The 22,989-nt window shown below is 40.4% G+C and overlaps 1 protein-coding gene across 14 annotated transcripts in view; it reads left to right on the top strand.

The window, feature by feature from the left end:
- MAGI2 (membrane associated guanylate kinase, WW and PDZ domain containing 2) overlaps nt 1-22,989 on the top strand; it is a 1,443,575-nt gene that overhangs the window by 1,291,587 nt on the left and 128,999 nt on the right. For all 14 annotated transcript variants that reach the window (XR_004672522.3, XM_063605943.1, XM_063605940.1 and 11 more), the window contains 2 exons: nt 1,181-1,373; nt 9,026-9,274. Coding sequence is in view for 13 of the 14 variants with exons in the window: in XM_063605943.1 (XP_063462013.1) it covers nt 1,181-1,373; nt 9,026-9,274 (442 nt within the window). In the remaining variant the exon portion in view is untranslated. The remainder of the gene's footprint in view (nt 1-1,180; nt 1,374-9,025; nt 9,275-22,989) is intronic.

Here is a 22,989-nt window from a genome sequence, read left to right as displayed (position 1 = left end):
AAGAAAAGGGGGACCTATTGGTCATGAGTTTGAAAAATTGTTTATAGGTTAAACAGCAAAATTAAAATATGTAATACTATTTTCTTTCCTCTGAGAAAGAAAAAAGCCCTGCTAATGCACACTAAACTGAGTGCCTCTAATGGGACATGGGAAAACTTATGTGTTGCCTTTCATCACAGTCCCTGGTTCAGGGAATTATAAAAATAACCACATTTCCTAGACGGGTACCTTCTCACTTCCTGGCACAGTAGCCACCCAAACAGCAGAAGCACTTCAGGGAACAGGCAGAACTGGGAATGTCCTTTGCGTAGAGGACAGTGCTCTGAGGAAGTATTCAAAAGAATAGAACAAAAATCTGGAGAAGGTTTGAGATTTTTTTGAGTAAGTCAACTGGCCAGAAAAAGCCAACTATGAGTTTGCTTTGTTTTGTTTTGTTTTCTCCTTACCCTCCAGCTTTTCAAAGCAAAGAAAAAGAAAACTTTCAATCTTTGTCAGAATTTAAAAATGTGCAACAGCTAGTTTCCCCTTGAGTCTTTTTGTCCCTCGTTAAGTGCCGTGAAAAAAGTTAAATGCTTCACATGAGTTATTTCATCCAATTCTCCCAATAACTCCATGAAGTAGGTCTGATTATTATTTTTCTTATTTTGCAAGTGAAGAAACTGAGGCTCACAGAGTTTAAGAAGCTTTACCCAAGACCACACAAATTGTGAAACGGAGCCAGCATTCAATCCTCACCTTGTTTCAGCCAATTAGCATCAGATTATTTGGGATTAGAATTTTCCTTAAGGGTATTCGTCATTTATGATGAGCCAGAAAGCAGGTGTCCCCAAAACTTCATGGCAGTCTGCAGCATGTTCGAAATATTTATCTCTAGCACTAAACAACTTGAAAGAGTTGAAAGGGCATCTTTCCAACATCTCATTTTTTACTTTACAAGTGCATGCTCAGATTTGAGGGCAAGGGATGGAATGTGAGAATCAAATCTTCCACAAGTTATATAACTGTATATAAAAAGGAAAAAGATGGCGTGAACCTGGGAGGCAGAGCTTGCAGTGAGCTGAGACTGGGCCACTGTACTTCAGCCTGGGCAACAAAGCGAGACTCTGTTTCAAAAAAAAAAAAAAAAAAAAGGAAAAAGGGTTGAAAGGTGAATGTCCTTTCCTTCTCACTGCTTCTCTAGATTTTGATTGGAGCCGTCATTGCCATGGGTTCAGCTGACAGAGATGGCCGCCTTCACCCAGGAGATGAGCTTGTGTATGTTGATGGGATTCCAGTAGCTGGCAAAACTCACCGCTATGTCATCGACCTCATGCACCACGCAGCCCGCAATGGGCAGGTCAACCTCACTGTGAGAAGAAAGGTGCTATGTGGAGGTATGTACCTGGAGCCTGCTGCAGGAATCGAGGGTTAGGTGGTAAGATGCTTTTGTGAGACATGGTAAGGCCACGTGAAACAAAATTTTAAATCCATTTCTACATTATATGAGGAAGGAAACAACCTAGATATTCCAAAAGTAATGATAATTTTGAAAGTGCTGATTTTCACCCCACTGGACAAAAATCCAGTCTTTGAGGCCTGCATTTTAAATGTATTCATTAAAAATTTCTAGAATAGCCTGGGGCTAATTTAAGGTATGTATGCTCTCTGCTTTCTGGTAGTTGCTAGTTCTAAGAAGAACATGATAGTAATGGAAAATATGCCATTTGAAAATGTGTTTGCAAACCAAGAGCCACAGCATTTTGATGCCACAATGAGGCAACCAGGATGGAAAATTAGCTTTCATTGTACAGCCTGATAAAAGGTAACAATAAAGCTGTTGCTCCTGATATAGAAAAAATACAGCTGTACCTCGCTCCAAGAAAACACAGTTCATATAGTTCCACATTTATGTAACAGATAAATTGGAAATAATTATTCCCTTTACAACCATTTTCTCAGCTTCATAAAGGAATCTACCAAAGACATACTTTTCAAAGTCAGCCCTTGTATTTATAATATGATTCCACTTATCTCTCTTTACCATATGAACCCTACAAAAAATTATTTATATGTTTAAGGAATATGTCAGTTACAAGCATCACAGTTTTTTTTAGAATCTGAGCATTCAATAACATTGGGATTGTATTACCTCCCCTCAGAACCACCCAGCCTTTGTTCTGTGAATCACAGGGGCAGCAGCTCCAATAATGCTCAGCTGTCACCTTCTGCCCCAGCGGCCCGCTGGCTTCTCTGCTTGACCCCTTGATAGCCCTCATACAGAATCATCAATACTAGAAGTAGGAAGGACCTTAGCTATATGAGCTTCATCTTGTTACAGATGAGGAAACTGAGGCCCAGAGGTTTGGTAGCTTGCCCAGCAGTCCACAGTGAGTCTGTGACAATGCAGAGAGGGACTCTTCTCTCTAGGGCCAGTGCTTATTTCTTTATGTTACTTTGTCCCCTACCCCATTCAACCACAATCCTCTCCCCTAGAGAATTAGAAGATGTTAGCCCAGAACTTAGCAAATGTCACTCCCTAATACAGGGAGTCTTCCCATATGTGCTGTTATACAAGTTGCATTCTAGAAGAGGACCACAGGCTAATGACAGGCTGTGAATGACTAGTAGAGAGGATAAGGCTTATTCGTGTGACGAAAAATCCTTTTCTTTCTAAGTCCCCCTAGAAACCAGACCATGAGCAAGGGCGGTCATTTAAAAGGGAAAGTCAAAAGAATTGTTAGCCCTCACCAGTAGAGACTGCTATATATCTTGTATCTTATAGAGGTTTTGCTAAGAGGTGCCATTTGTCTTCAGAAATTCATGGCATGTCACTTGACCCAAAGAAGTAAAGCATCTTAAATTATGCCTTATCCTTGGGCTAGATGCCAGGAGGAAGACAGTGCTTGCTTGGTTAACATTTAACTGTCTCTCTCCCTGCAGAGTAATTTTTAATAAAAAGTTTGCTGTGCTGTATGTTCTATAACCTAAAGATAAATTTAAAAGATACCTGATTTACAAGGAAATATACCACAAAGTGCAAAACCAATGCACCAACATAATTTCATGCTCCCCTTGTCACCAGCTGATTATTGCAAATTAAATTTTCTTTTAATCAACCCGAGCTGTTGGAGTGTGTACCAAATGCTGCAAAAATGTATTCCTGCAATTTGTGGATCACGTGACTTCCATAAAGATGCTCTTTGCTGCAGCTCTTACCAACTTTACTCAGTTAGGCTTTTGAGTGCATTTCAAGTGCATTTAATTTTTGAAAATGTTATGCTGCAGATTGCTCGTTCACACCAGGAGAGTTTCCAAGTTTATTCAGCCCACTCTTCCTTGAAAGCTTCATCAGTATTGAAAATATTAAGTTCAGCAAAGGATACTTTGATAGCAAAGTAATGCCTTGAAATAGGATGGAAAAGATTTAAAAAACAGGCATGGAAAGGTGACCTTTCTTCATAGCTGCCATTTCTTCAAAGTGAGAAGGGACAACTACAAATGAATATGACAATGGAGATGCCTTTTCAAGGACTGCTGCTGTCATTGTCGTTTTGTTATTATTATGCTTTCCTAAGCAAAGGCAGTGGGAGGTGCAAGCCTGGCTTAGGAGTGGATGGTTCCAAGCTGAGGGGAAATGAGCAATTAGCTAAGGAAGAGATAGGAGCAGGAAGAGGAGCAGCATCGCCACTCCCTTGCACAGAGGAGCAGTGCTGTGTGTGGGAAAAGGGCTAGGAAGAAGCAAGGTCATAGGGATGACACGCTTCCGCCTTCTTGCCTCAGCTTATACAAATGCCCGCCCCACCTCAGAAGACAGAGGGCACTGGCTTTTTAACTGATGCTCAAGAAAGAGAACACGTTCATTATGAGAGATACAGAAAGGTTAGTTACACTGAGCAAAAACTAAGATAACACAAAACCTTGCCCCAAATATTAAGTTATTTTTAAATGTACATGCTAAGGACAGAAAGGCAAAAAATTTTTTTGAGAAAAGGTCTCACTCTATCACCCAAGCTGGAGTGCAGTGATACAATCATGGCTCACTGCGGCCTCAACCTCCCAGGCTCAAGTGATCCTTCTGCCTCAGTGATCCATGCCTGGCCTAGAAAGCCAGAATTTCCAATCAGAAGATAAACTAGATTCTCAAAAGTGAGAAGTTGTTGAGTAAAGGAAGAAGCTATCGGGTAGTGCTTCCAATTTTTCTTTTATTCATTTATTTTTATTTTATTGTTTCAGTAGGCAACTATGGATAATAAATTGCCTCCAGTTTTATTTACCAAATAGTCATAGCACACACTTTCACCTTGTATTAGTTTTGAGAGAAGATGCCTTATCCATGCCTCCAGCTCCAGTATTTGGTTGTTTTTTTTCCCAAGGATATGAGAAGAGTGGCTTTAATTATTATACTGAAAAGCATAAATATTTATATGTTTAGCAGATCAGCTTTGAGACATTCAACCTAATGGCACATTATTTTGGATGCACACCATGTCTCTGAGGAATTTCCTAAAGTGTAAATCTAGAATTGATGTGAAAGAACATTTTATGACTTCATAAAAACATGTTAGAGTCAGTCTTAAAGCTATCAGCATCTTTTCTCTAACACCTAAGGGAAAGTCTAATTCTTGGCCTAATGCCAAGAAAGGGGAGGTTGTCTTGGCAGATGGGTGAAAAGTTTAGCCAGTATTGAAGGTGCCAGTACATTCCCTGATCCTGGTGACTACACTTTTTGCCAATTCTAAATGCATTCCCTTGTTGTTTGTCTGCAACCATGTCACCCATTTAAATAAGCTGTCTGCCTTGATGAGTATAAACTGGGAATGTCTGCACAAATGCCTATAGGCAGGCCAGCCCCTAACATTTTCAGGGCCACAGCCTGTAGGCTGCTCCTGCCCCATAAGGACCATGAGGGACCTGGTACACATGCATGTGGACATCACAGCCCACATGACCAAGCTCTGTCCATACATACATCCCATTGCCTCAGCCATGCTTCAAGGCAAAATATGCCTGTCTGCAATGCTGTCATCCTTCCAAAGACAGTCCTGAGAAGAGACCCAGGCACATCCTGGAAGCAGGCAAGGTCTATATGGTTACAGAATTCTAGAGTCCTGGTATGTAGCGTATGGTCTAGAAGAGAAACCAAGGGTCCAGTTGAACAGGTTCCTTCAGCCCTGAGAATTCCTCACTGTGTGAATAAATGAGTAAATGAGGCATTTGCAAGAGGTCTTGGGGAGTGGGCAGGACTGTGGTGACCTGCAAACCCCATACCCAGTTGAAGGAGCAGCCATCACTGAGCTCCAGCCGACTGGTGCCAAATGTGTCAAGAAAAACTGGAAATCAGTATTTCTATAAAAATCTCCCTATTTACAAACATTGGCAATTAATTTTTTTTTTTTTTTTGAGACGGAGTCTTGCTCTGTTGCCCAGGCTGGAGTGCAGTGGCGTGATCTCAGCTCACTGCAAGGTCCGCCTCCTGGGTTCCTGCCATTCTCCTGCCTCAGCCTCCCAAGTAGCTGGGACTACAGGCGACCACCACCAGGCCCAGCTAATTTTTTTGTATTTTTAGTAGAGATGGGGTTTCACCATGTTAGCCAGGATGATCTCTATCTCCTGACCTCGTGATCCGCCCGCCTCGGCCTCCCAAAGGGCAATTAGTTTTAACAATTATCGAATGAAATATAGGCCAGCACTGTGCAGACCAGAAACAGCTCTTGGCCAACAGTTAAATGTACTGGTCTACACCATCTTACCTGGCAGGCATTGTCACTGACTCCCACATTCCCAATGGGAGACCCTCTCTTAGCACAGTGATGAGTTCCACTGTGACTGGTGGAGACGAAACAGCTTACCCTAAAAACTAATTATTTAGGCCAGACACGGTGGCTCACGCCTGTAATCCCAGCACTTTGGGAGGCCAAGGCAGGCAGATCACAAAGTCAGGAGATCGAGAACATCCTGGCTAATACGGTGAAACCCTGTCTCTACTAAAAGTACAAAACAAATTAGCCGGGCGTGGTGGCGGACGCCTGTAGTCTCAGCTACTCGGGAGGCTAAGACAGGAGAATGGCATGAACTCGGGAGGCAGAGCTTGCAGTGAGCCAAGACCACGCCACTGCACTCCAGCCTGGGCGACAGAGTGAGACTCTGTCTCAAAACAAAACAAACAAACAAACAAACTAAACTAATTATTTGACTTTAGTAGATACTAAGTGATTGAATTCTATGCAGCCACTTGTGTATGAGCTAGATGAATGAGTCAGGGATCCTAGAAATTAGTGAATTTTCTTTAAAAAAATTATATAATACATGAATTTTAGTCACTTTAGGATGTTTTACTATATTATTATAAAACAAGGCTGTTAATGCCCTACAGTAGGAAAGACCATTGGAAAGAAGACCGTCTCACTTGGGTCCAGAGCCAGATGAGTAGAAAAATGATGTGGGGTCAATCCCTGAAAGACAATCATGTGACCAGTTTTTAAGTGTCAAGGGCCCAGAACAAGCCCAGGAAGACCTTCGAAGTCTTCTTAACTTCCTGATTTTAAATATGCTCATTTGGCTAAAGATAAAGAACTTTGTTCTGGAAGTTGAAAGAGAAGTCCAAAGGCAATAGAAAAGTATCTTATTAATGTATATGACTCTTTGACTTACCCAGGGAATCCTCACATTGACTTAGTTGATGATTTTCTCTCTCTCCAGAACCTGTAACATTGCCACTCCCAGCCTTTTACTGCAAAGACAGATAATTCTTCTTTCGGTTTTTTTTTTTTTTTTTTTTTTTTGAGGCAGAGTCTCGCTCTGTCGCCCAGGCTGGAGTGCAGTGGCGCAATCTTGGCTCACTGCAAGCTCTGCCTCCCGGGTTCGCGCCATTCTCCTGCCTCAGCCTCCCAAGTAGCTGGGACTACAGGAGCCCACCACTGCGCCCAGCTAATTTTTTTTTTTTTTTTTTTTTTGTATTTTTAGTAGAGACGGGGTTTCACCGTGGTCTCGATCTCCTGACCTCGTGATCCGCCCGCCTCAGCCTCCCAAAGTGCTGAGATTATAGGCGTGAGCCACCGCGCTTCTTCTTTCTTGCTGACTTACTGACAATCACAGCTCTCAACCTCCTAAAATATGACAGCCAGAAAATGAGATCTCTCTTGTCACTGCCTATGACATTTAGTTACTGGTTTGGTCCAATAACTCGAGGAGATTTTCAATTTAATGTAGCAGCATAATAATTGTTTGTTTTTGTTCTTCCTGACTATCCCTAATCACTTTATTTCCCACTTGTACAAGGACTGATAAAGGACATGTGATGCACCAAGACAATAACAACTTGTCTTTGGATGATGTGTTCCAGCAGGGAGGGTACATTTTACAAGCGAAGCTTTAAATTCCATTTGAACAGAAAGAAAGGCTTTGACATTGACATTCTGTTCTCTTATGACCTCGGTACATTTCTTACAAAAAGCATCCATTTTTTCCTTTATTTAAACGTGATTAATTAGATCTTAAAGAAAAATCAAATTTACCAAATAATAACCAGCAACAGCCTGGGTCTCATTCATTCTGTAATTGCAAACAAGAAATTAGTATATTTTGGTTAGGCCATTTTTAAAATCTAAGTATATAAACAAATGCAGCTTTTTTTTTTTTTTTTTTTTTTTTTTTAGGTATCGATGTAACAAAACATCTCTTGCAGTCTTTGTTTTTTCTCCCTGACTTTTTCATCTCAAAATGGAATTGCAGCTTGTAAGGTTAAGAGCCTTCACTGGAACTTTTGAAAATTATTTTAACTTGCCATATGCGACAACTTCCAGAGTTCTACATAGGATGCTATACCTAGGCACCCAAAATGGAATAATTAATGGTGATTATTTTCCATCTTATTATTCCTCTGTTCCATAAACATCTTTTGAGTACACTAATCAAATTTTAAGATGGAAATGAAAGCAACCCTATTTCTAATTACATTATTCTAGGTGCCTGCTTCGGTTCTTTTCATCAGAGTGCCAATACCTAGGTATTAAATTAAAATGACGAAATTCTTTCTGGATGACAGATAAACTTTCATTTCAAAAACTAGCTTCTTTTGGCTGCCAACTTTCTATCATTTCTCCATGGAAATATGCTGGCTTTTTCTCATGAAAGTATTAGTTTGGTTTATCTGGTTGATAATAGGGTGTATTTTATATTAAGATGGACTGTAAAAATGGAAAAGACCTTCAACAGCTCCTTAGAGGTTCAAACTTCATAATTTCAGAGCCTGAAATTAGATTTGATCCTAGAGCAAGCAAGCTATTTTATAAATGAAAATCTCAACTTATTTATTTATTCTTTTAAGCCACTTCATTGTGATATGGCTGATATACAAAAAGCTGTGCAAACTACTTTTAAGAAGTATATTTTCCACATACATGAAGTAAATCAATACTTCTAGGCTAGCAGAATATTATAAAATAGAACTATAGCTCTTTAGAAAAATGCATGATAGTTAACTTTACATGGATGGCCCCTGTGCTGTTAGCCTTCCTTATAATACATCTACAGCAGCATTTCTCGAAGTGTAGCCTTGAAACTTGATGCAGATTCTTGTGCCCAGACCTACTGAAAAAACATTCTGTGGGTGGCCCGTGAAGATGTACTTTTTTTTACAATTTATTTAAGTGATTCTTATGCACCATATCATGTAAGATTCTACTTGTTTTGTGACCATCTTCAGTAAATTATTCTTATGCAAAGAAGAACCTCAATATCTAAAACTAGGCATTGTCCCAGGGGTTTGCAGTCCTCATGAGATGAAGATATAAATCAGTAACAGCACAGAGGAGGCTGATGAGGGGTTTCACCTCTGTTTGCTATGAAAACTAGGACTGAGCAAGACCTTGGGAGCTCCACGCCTAGGTCTGTAGCTTTTCAAATGCTCTGCAAATCTGGGAGAAAGAGAAGCAGTTCAACCAGTCTTGTAACAATACCACTGTCTAGAACAGTGCCTAGTACATAGGAAGCATTCATTGAGACCCTTGTAAGGTAATTGATTACCTGTGTGTGGTATATTTTGCAGGGGAGCCCTGCCCAGAGAACGGGAGAAGTCCAGGCTCTGTATCCACCCACCACAGCTCTCCACGCAGTGACTACGCAACCTACACCAACAGCAACCACGCTGCCCCCAGTAGCAATGCCTCTCCCCCTGAAGGCTTCGCCTCCCACAGCCTGCAGACCAGTGATGTGGTCATTCACCGCAAAGAGAACGAGGGCTTCGGCTTTGTCATCATCAGCTCCCTGAACAGGCCTGAGTCTGGATCCACTATAAGTAAGTGCTGAAATTTGCCTGCATTTGAATAAGGGGTCTTGTTTTGATTTGTTCCAGTGATACAGATACTGGACAAGTATATCAGAAGACTGTCGCGGACATACTGTATAGCCTGAAAGCCACAGACTGTGGGCACAAATAAGGCATCCGTACCACTGACTAGTAGACTGTTACCGACCTCTGGCTCAAGAAGAAGGCAAGAACACAACTAATGCCCTCAACTCCTCCACCCCTATAAAAGCTCTTCATTCATTTGTAAATTAGGAAGAAAGGAAAACAGAGTGATATGGTAATGTTGCCTTGAAAGGAGGGGTGCTTCTTTTTGTGGGTTTGTCAGGGAATGTTCTGTAAGTAACTTGATTGAGAACTGTTCAACAGAATAGAACCAGACATGCAAAGGATCTGCAGAAAAAAATCAGTCCAGGCAGAAGGCTTAAGGTGGATGCCAAGCTTGGCATCCAAGAAATATACAGAAGCCCAGTGCAGCTGTAGTACAGGGAGCAAGGGAGAGTGGCAGGAGGCAGACAGTGATGGCTTCATGTGCTGTTGGTAGGAAGTCTCAACTGTAGTCTAAGTCCATGGGAACCATTGGAGGGTTTTAAGCAGTGGACTGAAATCTGACTTATATTTGTAAAAGATGAGTCTAAATGCTTGTGGAAATTGAAACCAAAGGGTTGGGGGTGGCGGAGAAAGCAAGAGTGGAAGCATGAGACATAGTCAGAAGGCCATTTAAACATCCCTGTCAGTTCAGAGACACTGGTGACTTTGTAACTGCCCAATGGCTTCACCTTGCCCACTGTCTAGCAGAGCCAATTTATCAAGACGGGAATTTCGATGGAGAAAGAGCAATTTACGTAGAGCCGGCTGTGCGGGGAGACAGAGTTTTATTATTACTCAAATCAGTCTCCCCGAGCATTCAGGGATCAGAGTTTTTAAAGATAATTTGGTGGGTAGGGGCTTGGGAAATGGGGAGTGCTGATGTGGTTGGGTTGGAGATGGAATCATAGGGGGTCGAAGTGTGGTTTTCTTGCTGTCTTCTGTTCCTGGGTGGGATGGCAGACCTGGTTAAAGCAGATTACTGGTCTGGGTGGTGTCAGCTGATACACTGAGTGCAGGGTCTGCAAAATATCTCAAGCACTGATCTTAGGTTTTACAATAGTGATGTTATCCCCAGGAGCAATGTGGGGAGGTTCAGACTCTAGGAGCCAGAGGCTGCATGACCCCTAAACTGTAATTTCTAATCTTGAGGCTAATTTGTTAGTCCTACAAAGGCAGATTGGTCCCCAGGCAAGAAGCGGGTCTTTCAGGGAAAGAGCTGTTATCAATTTTGTTTAAGTCAAACCATGAACTGAATTCCTTCTCAAAGTTAGCTTGGCCTATGCCCAGGAATGAACAAGGACAACTTAAAGATTAGAAGCAAGATGGAGTCGGTTAAGTCTGATTTCTTTCACTGTCATAGTTTCCTCAGTTACAATTTGGCAAAGGCAGTTTCACCCTCCCCTGGGTAGCAGTAGAGGGAGGAGAAGTAGATGAACGCAACTTCTGAAGCTCCTCCAGCTCTAAGGTTCTATGATCCTATACAACAGGTGACAGTCATAGCCCATATTTGTCTTCCAACTGGCCACCTTTTCAGATTCTCAGGCTTCCTTGGTTGTTTTTCCTTTTCTACCACAGTCTTCCAGAGCTCATTCAGCAGCCTGCAAGCAGTAGAACAGAAGAGAGGATAGGAAAATTTGTGCATTTTTCATGTTGAAGTGATTTGGTCCAAAATGTTGGGTATGGAAACACGAAAATAAAGGAGCACTAAGAGAAAGTAAATAAATGCACGTACGTTGTAGTCCTAAAATTCTTATAAACTGTGGGAGCTTCTAGCACATGTGGGATAGGGGAGGGGTGAGTATTAAGCAATACTCAAGAAATAAAGTTGTTGAGAATGAATAAGAACTTTATGTGATAAAGTTAATGTTATCAAAAAAATAAAAATAAAAGAAAGAAAGAAAACCACCAGAACCTCATGGAGAGAATTGCCCTGTTTGGCTTAAGCCTTGATAAATTCAGGAGTGAAAACTACAGAAGCATTAAACCTCAGCGAATATGTGCAGAAGCCAAATTACATACATCTGAAAGTACAATTTCATTTCCCTTTTTCTTCATGAAAAGCTGAAGAAATAAATCCAATCTTTAAGCATAGACTAAAAGCAGAATTCTGTCAGTACAATGGATTCACCAAGATTAAAAGGATACAAAACTAAGAATTTTCATGAATTATATAAACAGCCTTCCAATAATTTACACTTGAGGAAGGTGTTCACAGAGAGATTTTGCAGCCATTCCAGTCTTTCAAGTTGTTTATTGGGGCAGAATACCTAAAGGACTAGAAAAAAAATAAAAAGTATATGGCCACAATGAAAGTGTTTAGCATGTAGTTAAAGTCTCAGCTTTATTTGAAGTATAACAGCCTTATTTCTAAATGTATAGGGGAATGTGTGTGTGTGTGTGTGTATGTATGTGTACACGTGCACTTACTATGTAAAGAAACTACAAACACTTTTCCTATTGCAAATAAAATCCATGCATAAGTAGATTTGGAAAACAATAGGTGCAAATGCTTATAATTAACATGTGAATTTTTCTTCCTACCAAATGGCATCAGACTGACCTCCAAAATTTAATTCTAACCACTTTCAAAATGATATTATTTTACTTCACCCTGGAGAGTGGAAATATATCCTACAGTTCATGATGCTTCATGGCTTTTCTTCACATGTTTATTTCTTTTCAATTTAGGGAGTTTAAAATGCAAGTTGCCCTGTGCTCTGTGGCAAAAGCAGCTTACTCACTGATGGCACGTTGCATTTACAGTATGTAATTTGCAACATGCACCTAAAAGCTTCCTGGAGCTGATGCTACCTCATACTTAACATCTGTAATAATTTTGAATTCTAATTTTGAAGAGAAATGCAAAGTGTCTCGTGAATGGTAAAAAGCCATCCTTGTGCCACATATCCCTGGTCAAAATATCAAAGGTTTTGGGCTCTGTGAGACTGACCGAGGTTTATGCTATCAGGTGCTTAAGAATCACGATCATTCCCAGAGTTTGCATTGTTTTACTCTTCAGGTCTTACCCGAGCCCAAGGATCATTAACATATTCACTGTTTTTTGTTTTGTTTTGTTTTTGTTTTTTGGGGGTTTTTTTGGGTTTGGTTTTTTTTTTTTTTTCGTGGCTTCGGGAGCTTTTTCTTGGTGGACTAAGTGCTGTTTTGCTTTTGATAGGAGCATCATTACATTTAAGCAAGAAAAGGGCATGGTTAACAGCCCAGGTGCTACAATCATCCTATCTGGACTTGAAACATGGCTCTATCATTTACTAACCATGTGACCTTGAGGAAGTTACATGACCTCTTTGGGCCTCAGTTTCCTCGGTGTGAAGAAAAGAACACTTTAATACCTCAATCATGGGGTTGCCATGAGAGTTCGATGAATATGTGGAAGTGCTCAAAAGAGCACTGGCTCAGAGTAAGCACTAAATATGTCATTGCTGCTATCTAGATACCATCCCTTCTAGGAATTATCTTTCATTCCACCAGCTCACTCTTGTCGAGTAGTGCAGAGTTTACTCTGGCTATAGGTTCTGTTAGCCATTAGTCAGAGCCACCACTCTCCCAGGGCAGCTAAATCTGGGCCACAGATGAACATATCTCTGAGGGAAGCTTCCCCTCCCTGTCCCCTTCCCCACATGTGGCCCTTCTGGGAACACAGTCTTTCTCACTACCCACCAAATTACAGCCTAGGTCAGCAATGGGGGCAACTGGAGTACTGGTGGCCAAGTCAGTCCAGCTGAGGTGCCTTTGCTGAGGCTTCAGGCTAGAATTGCAGTTTTCCCTCTCCAGAGTTCACAAGCCAATAAGCTATAAAAGTAATGGAAATCATCAAAATTCAGACTCAAGGGGATGTCTTTTAGAATCTCCCTTGCAAACATGTTGCTATTAAATATTATCAGAGGAGAGAGGAGAGAAGAAGGACCCAAATGTAAACTTTCCCTCCCTATGGATGGAGATACGTCCATAGCTTCTTCAGCCAAGACAACAACTTTGGCAAGGACAGGTGATGCTCAGCTAATTGGGAAACTGGGAGTTAGGGTTTCTTACTTATTTGCTGGCATTTAGTAATGCTCTTTACCAAAGGCTGACAGATTTGTTTTCAAAATATTATTTCCCCAGGAAATAAGGAAAAAACTTTATATCAATCAATGTAATGAAGGAGCAAGCTGCTTCCTTCCGAGGTCAGTGACCAAGTAGGCCAAGCATTGCATAGGAGTAGACAGGTTTTAGAAGCTTAGAAGCTTTCTATCTGTAGTGCAGGAATATCTTTTTGCTTGTTTGTTTGTTTGTTTTGTTGTTTTTGTTGTTTTTTGAGCCATGGTCTCACCCTGTTGCCCAGGCTGGAGTGCAGTGGTGCAGTGGCATGATCTGGGCTCACTGCAACCTTCACCTCCTGGGTTCAAGTGATCCTCCTCCCACCTCAGCCTCCTGGGTAGCTTAGACCGCCATGCACCACCATGTCCGGCTAATTTTTGTATTTTTAGTAGAGACGAGGTTTTGCCATGTTGCCTGGGCTAGTCTCAAACTCCTGGGCTCAAGTGATCTGTCCACCTTGGCCTCCCAAAGTGCTTGGATTACAGGCATGAGCTACTGTGCCCAGCCAGATTATCCTTCTTGACTTCCAGTGAGAACAGGGAAGCATCCTGGGCATGTTGGTCCCATTATGCAAAATATTATGTATTTGTTTCAGACCTTAACATTGGGCCCAAGGGAAACTAAAGTGGTTTCCAGAACAAAGCCTTGAATAAAAATAAACTGTAATAGGCAATTTCACTTTAAATTCTTAAAAAGATTTGAACAAAGACTTATATGCAAAATGTTCATTGCTATATTATTGTTAAGCATAGAAAATTGGAAATAATGTTAGAAACTTCACCAAAACAGATAACTTTGGTGTATTTGGGAAGTTTGAAGCATTTTCTGCCATTGACTAACTGTTTTCATTCTCACTGAGGTCTGCATGCACAGGTTAGAGAAGACTCAGGTAGCCTATGACTCTGAATGGATTAGATGCTTGCTCTGTAAAATGTCCCAGGGGCTACGTGCAGTGAGGTTGTCAGGCCAATCCTTGGTCCTCCCTACTCAAAACCCAAGTCCTGACATCCAGGTTTTATTGTCCAGCTGTAGCACCTGTCCTTATAGGTGCTTCCTACCTCCTTAACAAACCTACTTTCCCACCAGAGGTTCCCAAGAAGGGCTTTGGTACAAGTAATGAAGTGGCCCTTTTCTATAATTTGAAAGTCTCCACCTTTTCTGTCACTTGTCAGGAGGTTATGCCGGAATATATGAGGTAGACACACATGGCAGCTTGGGTATCGGTGGTGGTGGTTGACAGGCTATTCAGGGAATTTCTAAACTTAGATATAGGATAACAAGCAGCAGGTTAGAACATATTCAGGACAGTGGTCATAGCATCAATCTAAACAGTCAGCAGTAGGGGAACAAACTTTTCAATCCTTCCTTTCTTCATTGGTGTTCCTCTAGTGGTGTTGATTTCATCTTCTGTCCCTATCCGCAAGTGCATCACTGGTCAGCACGCTGCTGGCTCCTCGCAATCCTTCAGCTCAGGACTGGTGCTGAAAATCTTTGTTTCCACATGTGTGCTTTCTCCAGCATGGGTTGAAGTTTGGACCTGGTCATTCTTGACTTTCCCTAAGGCCACTGCAATCTGATGCTCAGGGAAGGAATTAGTTATCTTTGATAAAGCACCCTGGTGAGTTTCTCGAAGTCCTTGACGATGTCCATAGGCTTTGGAGATTAAAACTTATCCTAGAGATTTTAAAACTTCACTAACAGGTCTTTTATGACATTTTAGAGTATGGTTCCTAAAAGGGATGAAATAAAAATGAAATAGAAGTGATGTGAGTTAGGATTTCCCCCACCAAAAGTCACCTCACTAACCATGCAAACACTGAATAATCATTGAAATTAGAGGAGGCACAAAGTAAAACAAAAGCCAAGGTCTCTCTACTCTTGCCTCAAAACAAGGAGATTTAAGCTAAATGAAAAGAACATTGGACAGTGAGCCCAAGGCTCACTCCAGCTTGTCCACCAAATATTGTATCCCTTGAGCAAGTCACTTGGTCTTCCTGTGTCCTTTTGTCATTTAAAATATAAAAGAAGATGGTCTTTACATCCTCTTCCAGCTCTAAATTACATGATGCCAGGAATCAGCATGGAAAATAAGGTATTAAGTTAGTTTTGCTGGTGTGTAAAAAAGTATTGGGTAAGTTTGAGGCCTAGATCATATTTTTCATTAGCTAAGCTATCATTTTAACTTTTATTACTTTTACCTTTGATTACATAATGAAAATGGCTCCTAACACTTTGAGTTCTTTTGTTCGTCTCAACCTCTGTCAAGAAATTATCTTAAACAATCACTTAAATACACTAACCCAGCTCCCCTTTCAAGGCAATATAAGGCAGTGTTTTTTCAACCTCCTTCACTTCTTGGCACACTTGTAAATTGATGGCATTTGTATAACAAGCTGAGATAAAACGAATGAGGCTGATGGCGGCAAGAGGCAGTCCCCCAGGAGGCTCTACGCCTGGTCCTCACCAAGCTCACCCAACCATCCCCAACTGTCTTGGCACACATGTAACATTTAAGGCACGCCCCTTTCAGTGGCATCATGTTTACAAAGCTCTGCCTTACAGTAAATCCTCCAAATAGCAACCAATTAGCCATTCATTTTAGGTTTTATTGGGATTTGGGTTGTGGCAGTGAATTTTCTTCAAACCTCCATATTGAGGTTTGTTCATTGATTGCCTTAAAAACACAGGTAATAGATGCAACTGGTGCTTATCCTAGTGCCTTAGCCTTCTCTATGTCATTATAAACTTTGACCCATCAATGTTCCATCTCCAAAAGTCATTGCTAGAGCTACTGAAATACCCACACTGTTGAACATAGGAATTAGAAAGTGAGTCTCATTCATTTCTCTATTTCTCACTGGTTTGCACAAACAAGTTCCCTTTCAGAGTTCTTAACCAGCTTCTCAACATGTAATGTTCTCTTATTCCTTAAATGAATCCCTGCTTTGGATTCCTTCAACAACACAAATGCTTTTACTGTGGGCTTTGATTATGCTGAGAGTGGCTCACTCAGGAAGCACAGTGGTGTCACCCACAATATTACTGTGAGTGCTTTCATAGCAGAAGAAATAGTGGGGTGGGGAACCTATATAAAGTACTGGTTTTCCCCTCATGTATCTGGCTTCTAATATAACTAATTGAAGCCGAAGATAAGCACATATCCTCAAAATCTCTGGGAAAGCCTACATATACAACAAAGATAAGATTGTATTCATCATCTATGCTGATATAATATGTTTTCAGTCAAGTAAGTCTTTTCACATTTATTATTGTGACTTAATTTCTGTTCCATGAGGTAGCCAGGGGCTAAGGGGGGAGTGGTAGATCGTTGCTAATGATACAAAGTACATCAAGAAAGACCACACTTTCTACATACAATCCAGTCCTCCTGTACCAAGTCCTTGACCATAACACTCCTGATACAAATATCTGCAGGATAAAGCTTAAACACACCTCTTGTCCTTTCAAGACCCTGGGGCATCTGTTTTTGCCAGCAGCTCCTCACAGGTTCCATTCCATCAAAGCTGGTTCAGTTATTTACCCTGTCCCAGAAGCCATGTTTTGCCTGTTGTCACTTGGTATGCTTCTCTTATGCAATAATATTTTGTATGAAGGTTTCTCCCAGGCACTGTGCTTGGAATCTTACACCATATTTAATCTTCACAGCACCCCTAGGAGGTGGAGACTATTGCCCAAACAGTAAACATCTCCTATTGCTTACTGCTTCCTGACTTCCCTTCTTTTATTGTGTCTGTTATTGCTATTATAGTCATTTCACTTTTCATGTGCTTTTGTTTTGCTTTCCCCACAAAAGTTGTGAGTTGCTTAAGGGCAAGAAATGGTGGCATTTCTTTGGATCCTTCACAATTCCTGATAGGTTTTTTTCAAGGATTTTCATGCTATTTATGTCGATGGGGCTGTATGCTTCTCATACAGTGATCCAGCGCAATCCTCATCAAAAGGAAGACTGACTGGTGCTCTGTCCTAATTTACTCCGCACCCAAACCTAGCTGTTTCATCTCACAAAGGTAGCGTGACATATTTTTGACAATGGGCGATGCAGTAGAGGATCACTTAGGGGAGGAATTACACGAAAGCTGGTCCTTGGCCAGAGTGAGAAATCACACGATAATAAAGCAGAACCAGAGCAATGTCCCAGAATACAGATTTGCCATCAGTTGTTCTCAGCCTGGGTAAATGATTCAGCAGTCAGCCTGGGGCCTGGTGAATGAAGACTCAGATGAGAGAGCACCCTAACAAGTCAGGGGTAGGGAAGCTGTCTTTTTGCCTCTGGCCAGCCCCGGTCATCTTACATTTCTTGGTTGCAAAACCCTTGTTCTCTGAAGGGCCAGGCAGTGGCCTTAATGTGCCCCCTGATTCACCTCTCCTGGCACCAACCCTTGGAATCGTCATCCATCTGTGTGAGCACCACCTCAGCAATAATTATATAGTCCTAAATAGGAGGATTTGGATGGCATCCCAGACTCCTTAGAAAAAAGTATTACTTCAGATTATTTATTCACTTACAATTCTCATTAACAAAGCAACCCATTTCAGTTCCAACTAAACAACTTCTGTATCACATTACTCCTTTATAGGATTGTACTCACTGAGGTCAGAATGAATAGGACCTATTTATTCAATTCCGCTTTTTCAGTCCTGAACATGACTAGTTTTTTTTCCCAAATTACAACCTGGCCGCCTGGTTCCTACTAGTAAGCAAACAAGTGCAAATACATAAATATAAATATAAATATAAATATAAAGCATCAAACTCCAAGTCCCCTGATACCGGAACACTGAAGCATTTATTAAGTAAAATAGAAAGACAAACGCAAACATTTTACTCTGCTAGCACTAACAAATTTAAGGATCTTTATATTGTAGAATAAGTCTGCAGAGAACACCATCATTCTTATTTATCCTCAAAAAGAGGAGCAATACAATCTATCAAAAAAATCTGTGTGTTCACAATGCATTTTCTAAAATTCTGGACTATTTTTCTTACTGTTGAATAGACCTCATAAATCATGTTTCCCCCACTAGGGAATCATTTTTCAGGAGAGTTCTTATTATTGTGTTCAAAGACTCCAGGCAGCAGCATAAGGTGGATATCTTCTTACCTTTAGCTATTCAGTTGCCTTGAAAGCTCATAAATGGGTGATCAGTGGCCGTTTCCTCTGGGCTTATGTCCTGCAGCTCCTTCTTATTCACTAGGTAGTACAGGGAGATTGCAACTGCGAAGAGACCCCAGGCATCATGTACAGGATGATCCTCTACCAATGCAGGATGCCCATCACTCTCCCACATGAGGTTCAAGCAAATTCAGAGCCCGCAGGGCACTTTTGCAAAAGACAGTTTTTCTTTATACTGCATTCAGGGCCTCATGGTGGATTAAGCTCTCTGTGATTTTTTATTTTTCTCTTTCTTCCCAACAATCAACTACATAAGAAAGTATTTCAGAGAAGGGTCCTAATGAAGCTTGTTCCACATGTGGAACCATTTTAAGAACAAATTGTTAAGTGAACACAGTACTGTTATTTATCACCCTTGTCCAGTCATGTTGAAAGGGTATTATAAGGGGATATTTTTCCCATTTGGCCTGGGATAAAATATTTCTTTTTGATGTCCAGTTTCCCTCAGGAACTTAGGGAGTGCTTCTACCGAAACTCTTTCCTACCACACCAAATCTTGGTAAAAGATTTTTTATTTGTGCATTTGACCACCAATAATTTTGCAATTGAAGCTGGATTTGTTCCCAACCAAACTATTCTGAGTACTTGGTTGGAATCATTTCTGCAGATTAATCAGACAGCCTTTTCTGGGTGATGAGTCAGATCACTAGGCATTCCCAAGGTTTTTGCAGTGCCAGAGAAAATCAACCAAATAGTGGAGTGTGCCATTGCCATTTTCATTTTTCAATCTGACCTCTCCAAGATCTTGTTTCTCTAAGCCAGGCAAGGGTTTGCTCTACAAAAATGGCCAGATGTTGGGTACCTGATGAACCCATCTGCTTTCAAGAGTGAAGTGCCTAAAACCTTCTGTTATAAGTCTGTTCATCATAAAGATGTATACTTACGGATTCATCATGAGAGGAGGGTCTTCCAGAAAGCAAGAAAGAGCACATGTAAAAGGTTTTGTTCTTATAGTTTTCTGGCACAGAGCAGTTGAGATAACATGAAGTAGAAGAATAGTTCAACTTAGAAATCTTCATTCAGATGTTTATTAGACTTGCTAGATGAACAGCAAGATGAAAAATAGCCACATTCTTGTAGACACTTGACAAAATTGAAATACAATAAAACCTGGGTGCCAAATTAATCACTGATATTGATGCTTCCTGGTGCTAAGTCACTCTTAGCTTTAATCGATGTGTATGATCACAAGCTTTAAAGCAGACCTCCAGGTACCTACATTAATATCCTAGCAGAATTTATACACAATTATATTTGTCACTCTTGAGCGATGAAGGCAAACTGTTACCCAAACATGCTTTCCAGATATAAGACGAATACATTAGGCATTCCCTACCACCACTGCTAATGCCTTCCTTAAGGTTCTGGGTTAGCACTGTGCAGCAGAACTTTCTGCAATATGGAAATGTTTTATCCTGCACTATACAACATTATGGCCATTAGCCACATGTGGCTGTGGAGCATTTGAAATGAGGCTGGCATGACCCGGAATTTAATTTTTAATTATCTTTGATTTCAAATAATTAAATGGCCACATGATGCTTGTAGCTACCATGTTGGACTGCACAATTCTGGAGTATTATGGTGGTCTTTAAATTACTTCCCTGCCTCCAGCCTAATTCCCACTCTCCCTATGCTTCAGTCTACCCTTCATACTACCTACTATCATCAGACTCATTCTAAAACGAGTCTGATGATCTCACTTAGCTGCCATAATCCATTAGTGGCTCCTCAATTGGCTATAATATAAATTCCAAACCCCTAGCCTAGACATTAAGACCTTTCATGACCTGGCTTTCCTTCTTTATTCCAGGGCCCACTGATGTCTGTGCTCACTGCACTCTCACCCCTCACAACACAGACACTGCTAATCCACAGATCTGTGTCTTTGCAAGTCATACCACTGTGACTATGCTGCCTGCTTCCCCTAACCTTGACCACCTGGCAAAGTCCTGTTCGTGTTTTATGACTCAGATTAGACAGCATTTCTTCTCTGAAGACTTCCAACCCTTACACTTTCCCCTGCTCACCTCCTGTCTCCTAGTTATTCTACATCAGTTCCTTTTTACTTATCTCTATTTGTTTCCATCCAAAACCTCTTATCTCCTTCTGCTTTTTCACTTTTCCCCCTATTTTAAAGGTTTAATTTCTATATAGTAAAGTTTACCCTTTTTAGTCTATACTCTGAGTTTTGACAGATGTGTTTAGTTATAACTACTGCTGTAATGAATCAGCTGTTCACCCACTCCCAGCCCTGGCAAGCACTGATTTGTTTTGTTCTAAAGTTTTGCCTCTCCTATATAAATGGAATGATACAGCATGTAGCCTTTTCAGTCTGGCTTCCTCCACTAAGCATAATGCATTTTAGATTCATCCATGTTGTTGCATGTGTCAATATTTGTTTCATTTTCAATTGCTGAATAATATTCCATGGTATAGATGCACCATAGTTTGCTTATCCATTCCCTAGTTGAGGGGCATTTTGGTAGTTTCCTGTTTCTGGTGATTACAAATAAAGCTTCTATAAACGTTTTCATATAGGTCTTTTTGTGTGTGGAAATTGGTTTTATTTCACTTGGTAAATATCTAGGTGTAGGATTGCTGATTCATATGGTACCAATTTCCAAAGTGGCTGTACCATTTTATATTCCATGTGTGAAGGCTCCAGATGCTTCCTATCCTTGTGAGTACTTGTTATTTTTAGGTTTTATGGTTTTTTTTAATGTTTAGCCATTCCAATAGGTGCATAGTAGTATGTCATTTTGGGGTTTGGGGGTGGTTTTTTTTGGTAGAGATGGGGGTATCCCTATGTTGCCCAGGCTGGTTTTGAATTCCTGGGCTCAAGCAATCCTCCTGCCTCAGCCTCTCAAATCATTTTGGTTTTAGTTTGCATTTTTCTCTAAAGACTAATGATATTGAAGATCGTTAGTGTGCTTTTTTCCATCTGCATATCTTTGCCAAGGAGTTTTTTTTCACTTTTAGTCTCTTCCCCCTCCAGTATAATTGGCATTTCATTATGGACAACAAAACACGTTTTGAGTCTCTTCAATCCTTTTTTATTTCCCATTCATTTCTTACGTTAGCGTAATAAAAGTCATTTTGTGATGATAGTCTCAAATAAAATTATGGAAATGTATATTTGCTTAGTAAAACTGAAAACACATATAGTTATAATACTTTAAAATATAAGTCATGAGAGAAAGTACATATAAGCAGAAATCCAAATGAAGTTAAAATGTGCAATACTTGGGTAAGAAAGATAAGGATAAGAAAGAGAGACCACATGTGGTGATGGTCTCACTTTTCAAGTCAGGGAACTGACATAATTTATTTGACCATTCGGAGGTCACACTGCAAGTTGTTTTCAAAGTTAATATATGATCAAGATCTTCTAGCTCCTGAACACTTTGCTTGAGGGTCTGTTCATATTTAATTTTATCCAGTCATGCGAAATTGCATTCTTTCAGGTTAAAACATGCTATATACACTGTTAGTGGAACTTTGGCTTGTATATGTAACTGGAGGGCCAATAAATATTCATGTAATCTTCTGGATAACATATTGAAAAGGACAGCTGGCTTAGGAGGGATCATTTGCCTGGGTTAGTATCTGTTTCCATTTATATTAAGAAAATATTGCAAGAAGTTATTATCTGCCGGAGGGCTTGGGGGAATTCAGTGGAAGTCTGATATTGCATCTGATCACTTTTGACATTTACCTATTGTAACAAGGAAACTGTGTGAAGATAGCCGAGTGACTTTTTACAAAACACAATTGCAGAAGCTATAAAAGGAAAAAGGAGATGGCAGAGATAAAATACACTGGATCTGAAAAATGAGAAACATGAGTTGTCAGCAACACCTGCTTGTAACTATCAACCATTTCTATTGGGCCTGCTGAGAAATTACTCAGAGCCAAGTACATTGATGGGTGTGAAAAGTGCTTCAAAGGTAGTCAAGAGACACAGAGGAGAGAAAGAAAGTGTAGTTTTATTGAACATTTTTAACCCTAAACCTGAAGTTGATGAAAGGTAATTTTATGACACTTTCTGAATACTTGAAAAGAAACAAGTTGTCCTTTATGTTTTTATCTCTCAAGGCTACAAGTGACAACAGGGCTTTTAAACGTTGGGTACATAAAACTTTAATTTTTTTTCCAAACAGATTCCAAATCTCTAACTGGGACACCAAAATATTGATTGCAAAAACTGATTAAAAATTACTAAAGATATTTCTAATTTCTAATTGATAGTAGTAAATTATAACTACTTGGGGTCTCATTTCTTAGACCCCAAGTAGTAATAGTGAATGAATGAGAAAAGGA

Source organism: Pan paniscus, chromosome 6 (assembly GCF_029289425.2).
Source record: "Pan paniscus chromosome 6, NHGRI_mPanPan1-v2.0_pri, whole genome shotgun sequence".
Lineage (NCBI taxonomy): Eukaryota > Metazoa > Chordata > Mammalia > Primates > Hominidae > Pan > Pan paniscus.
The sequence above is the reverse complement of the archived record's forward strand: the minus strand, read 5'-3'. Positions and strand labels throughout refer to the sequence as shown.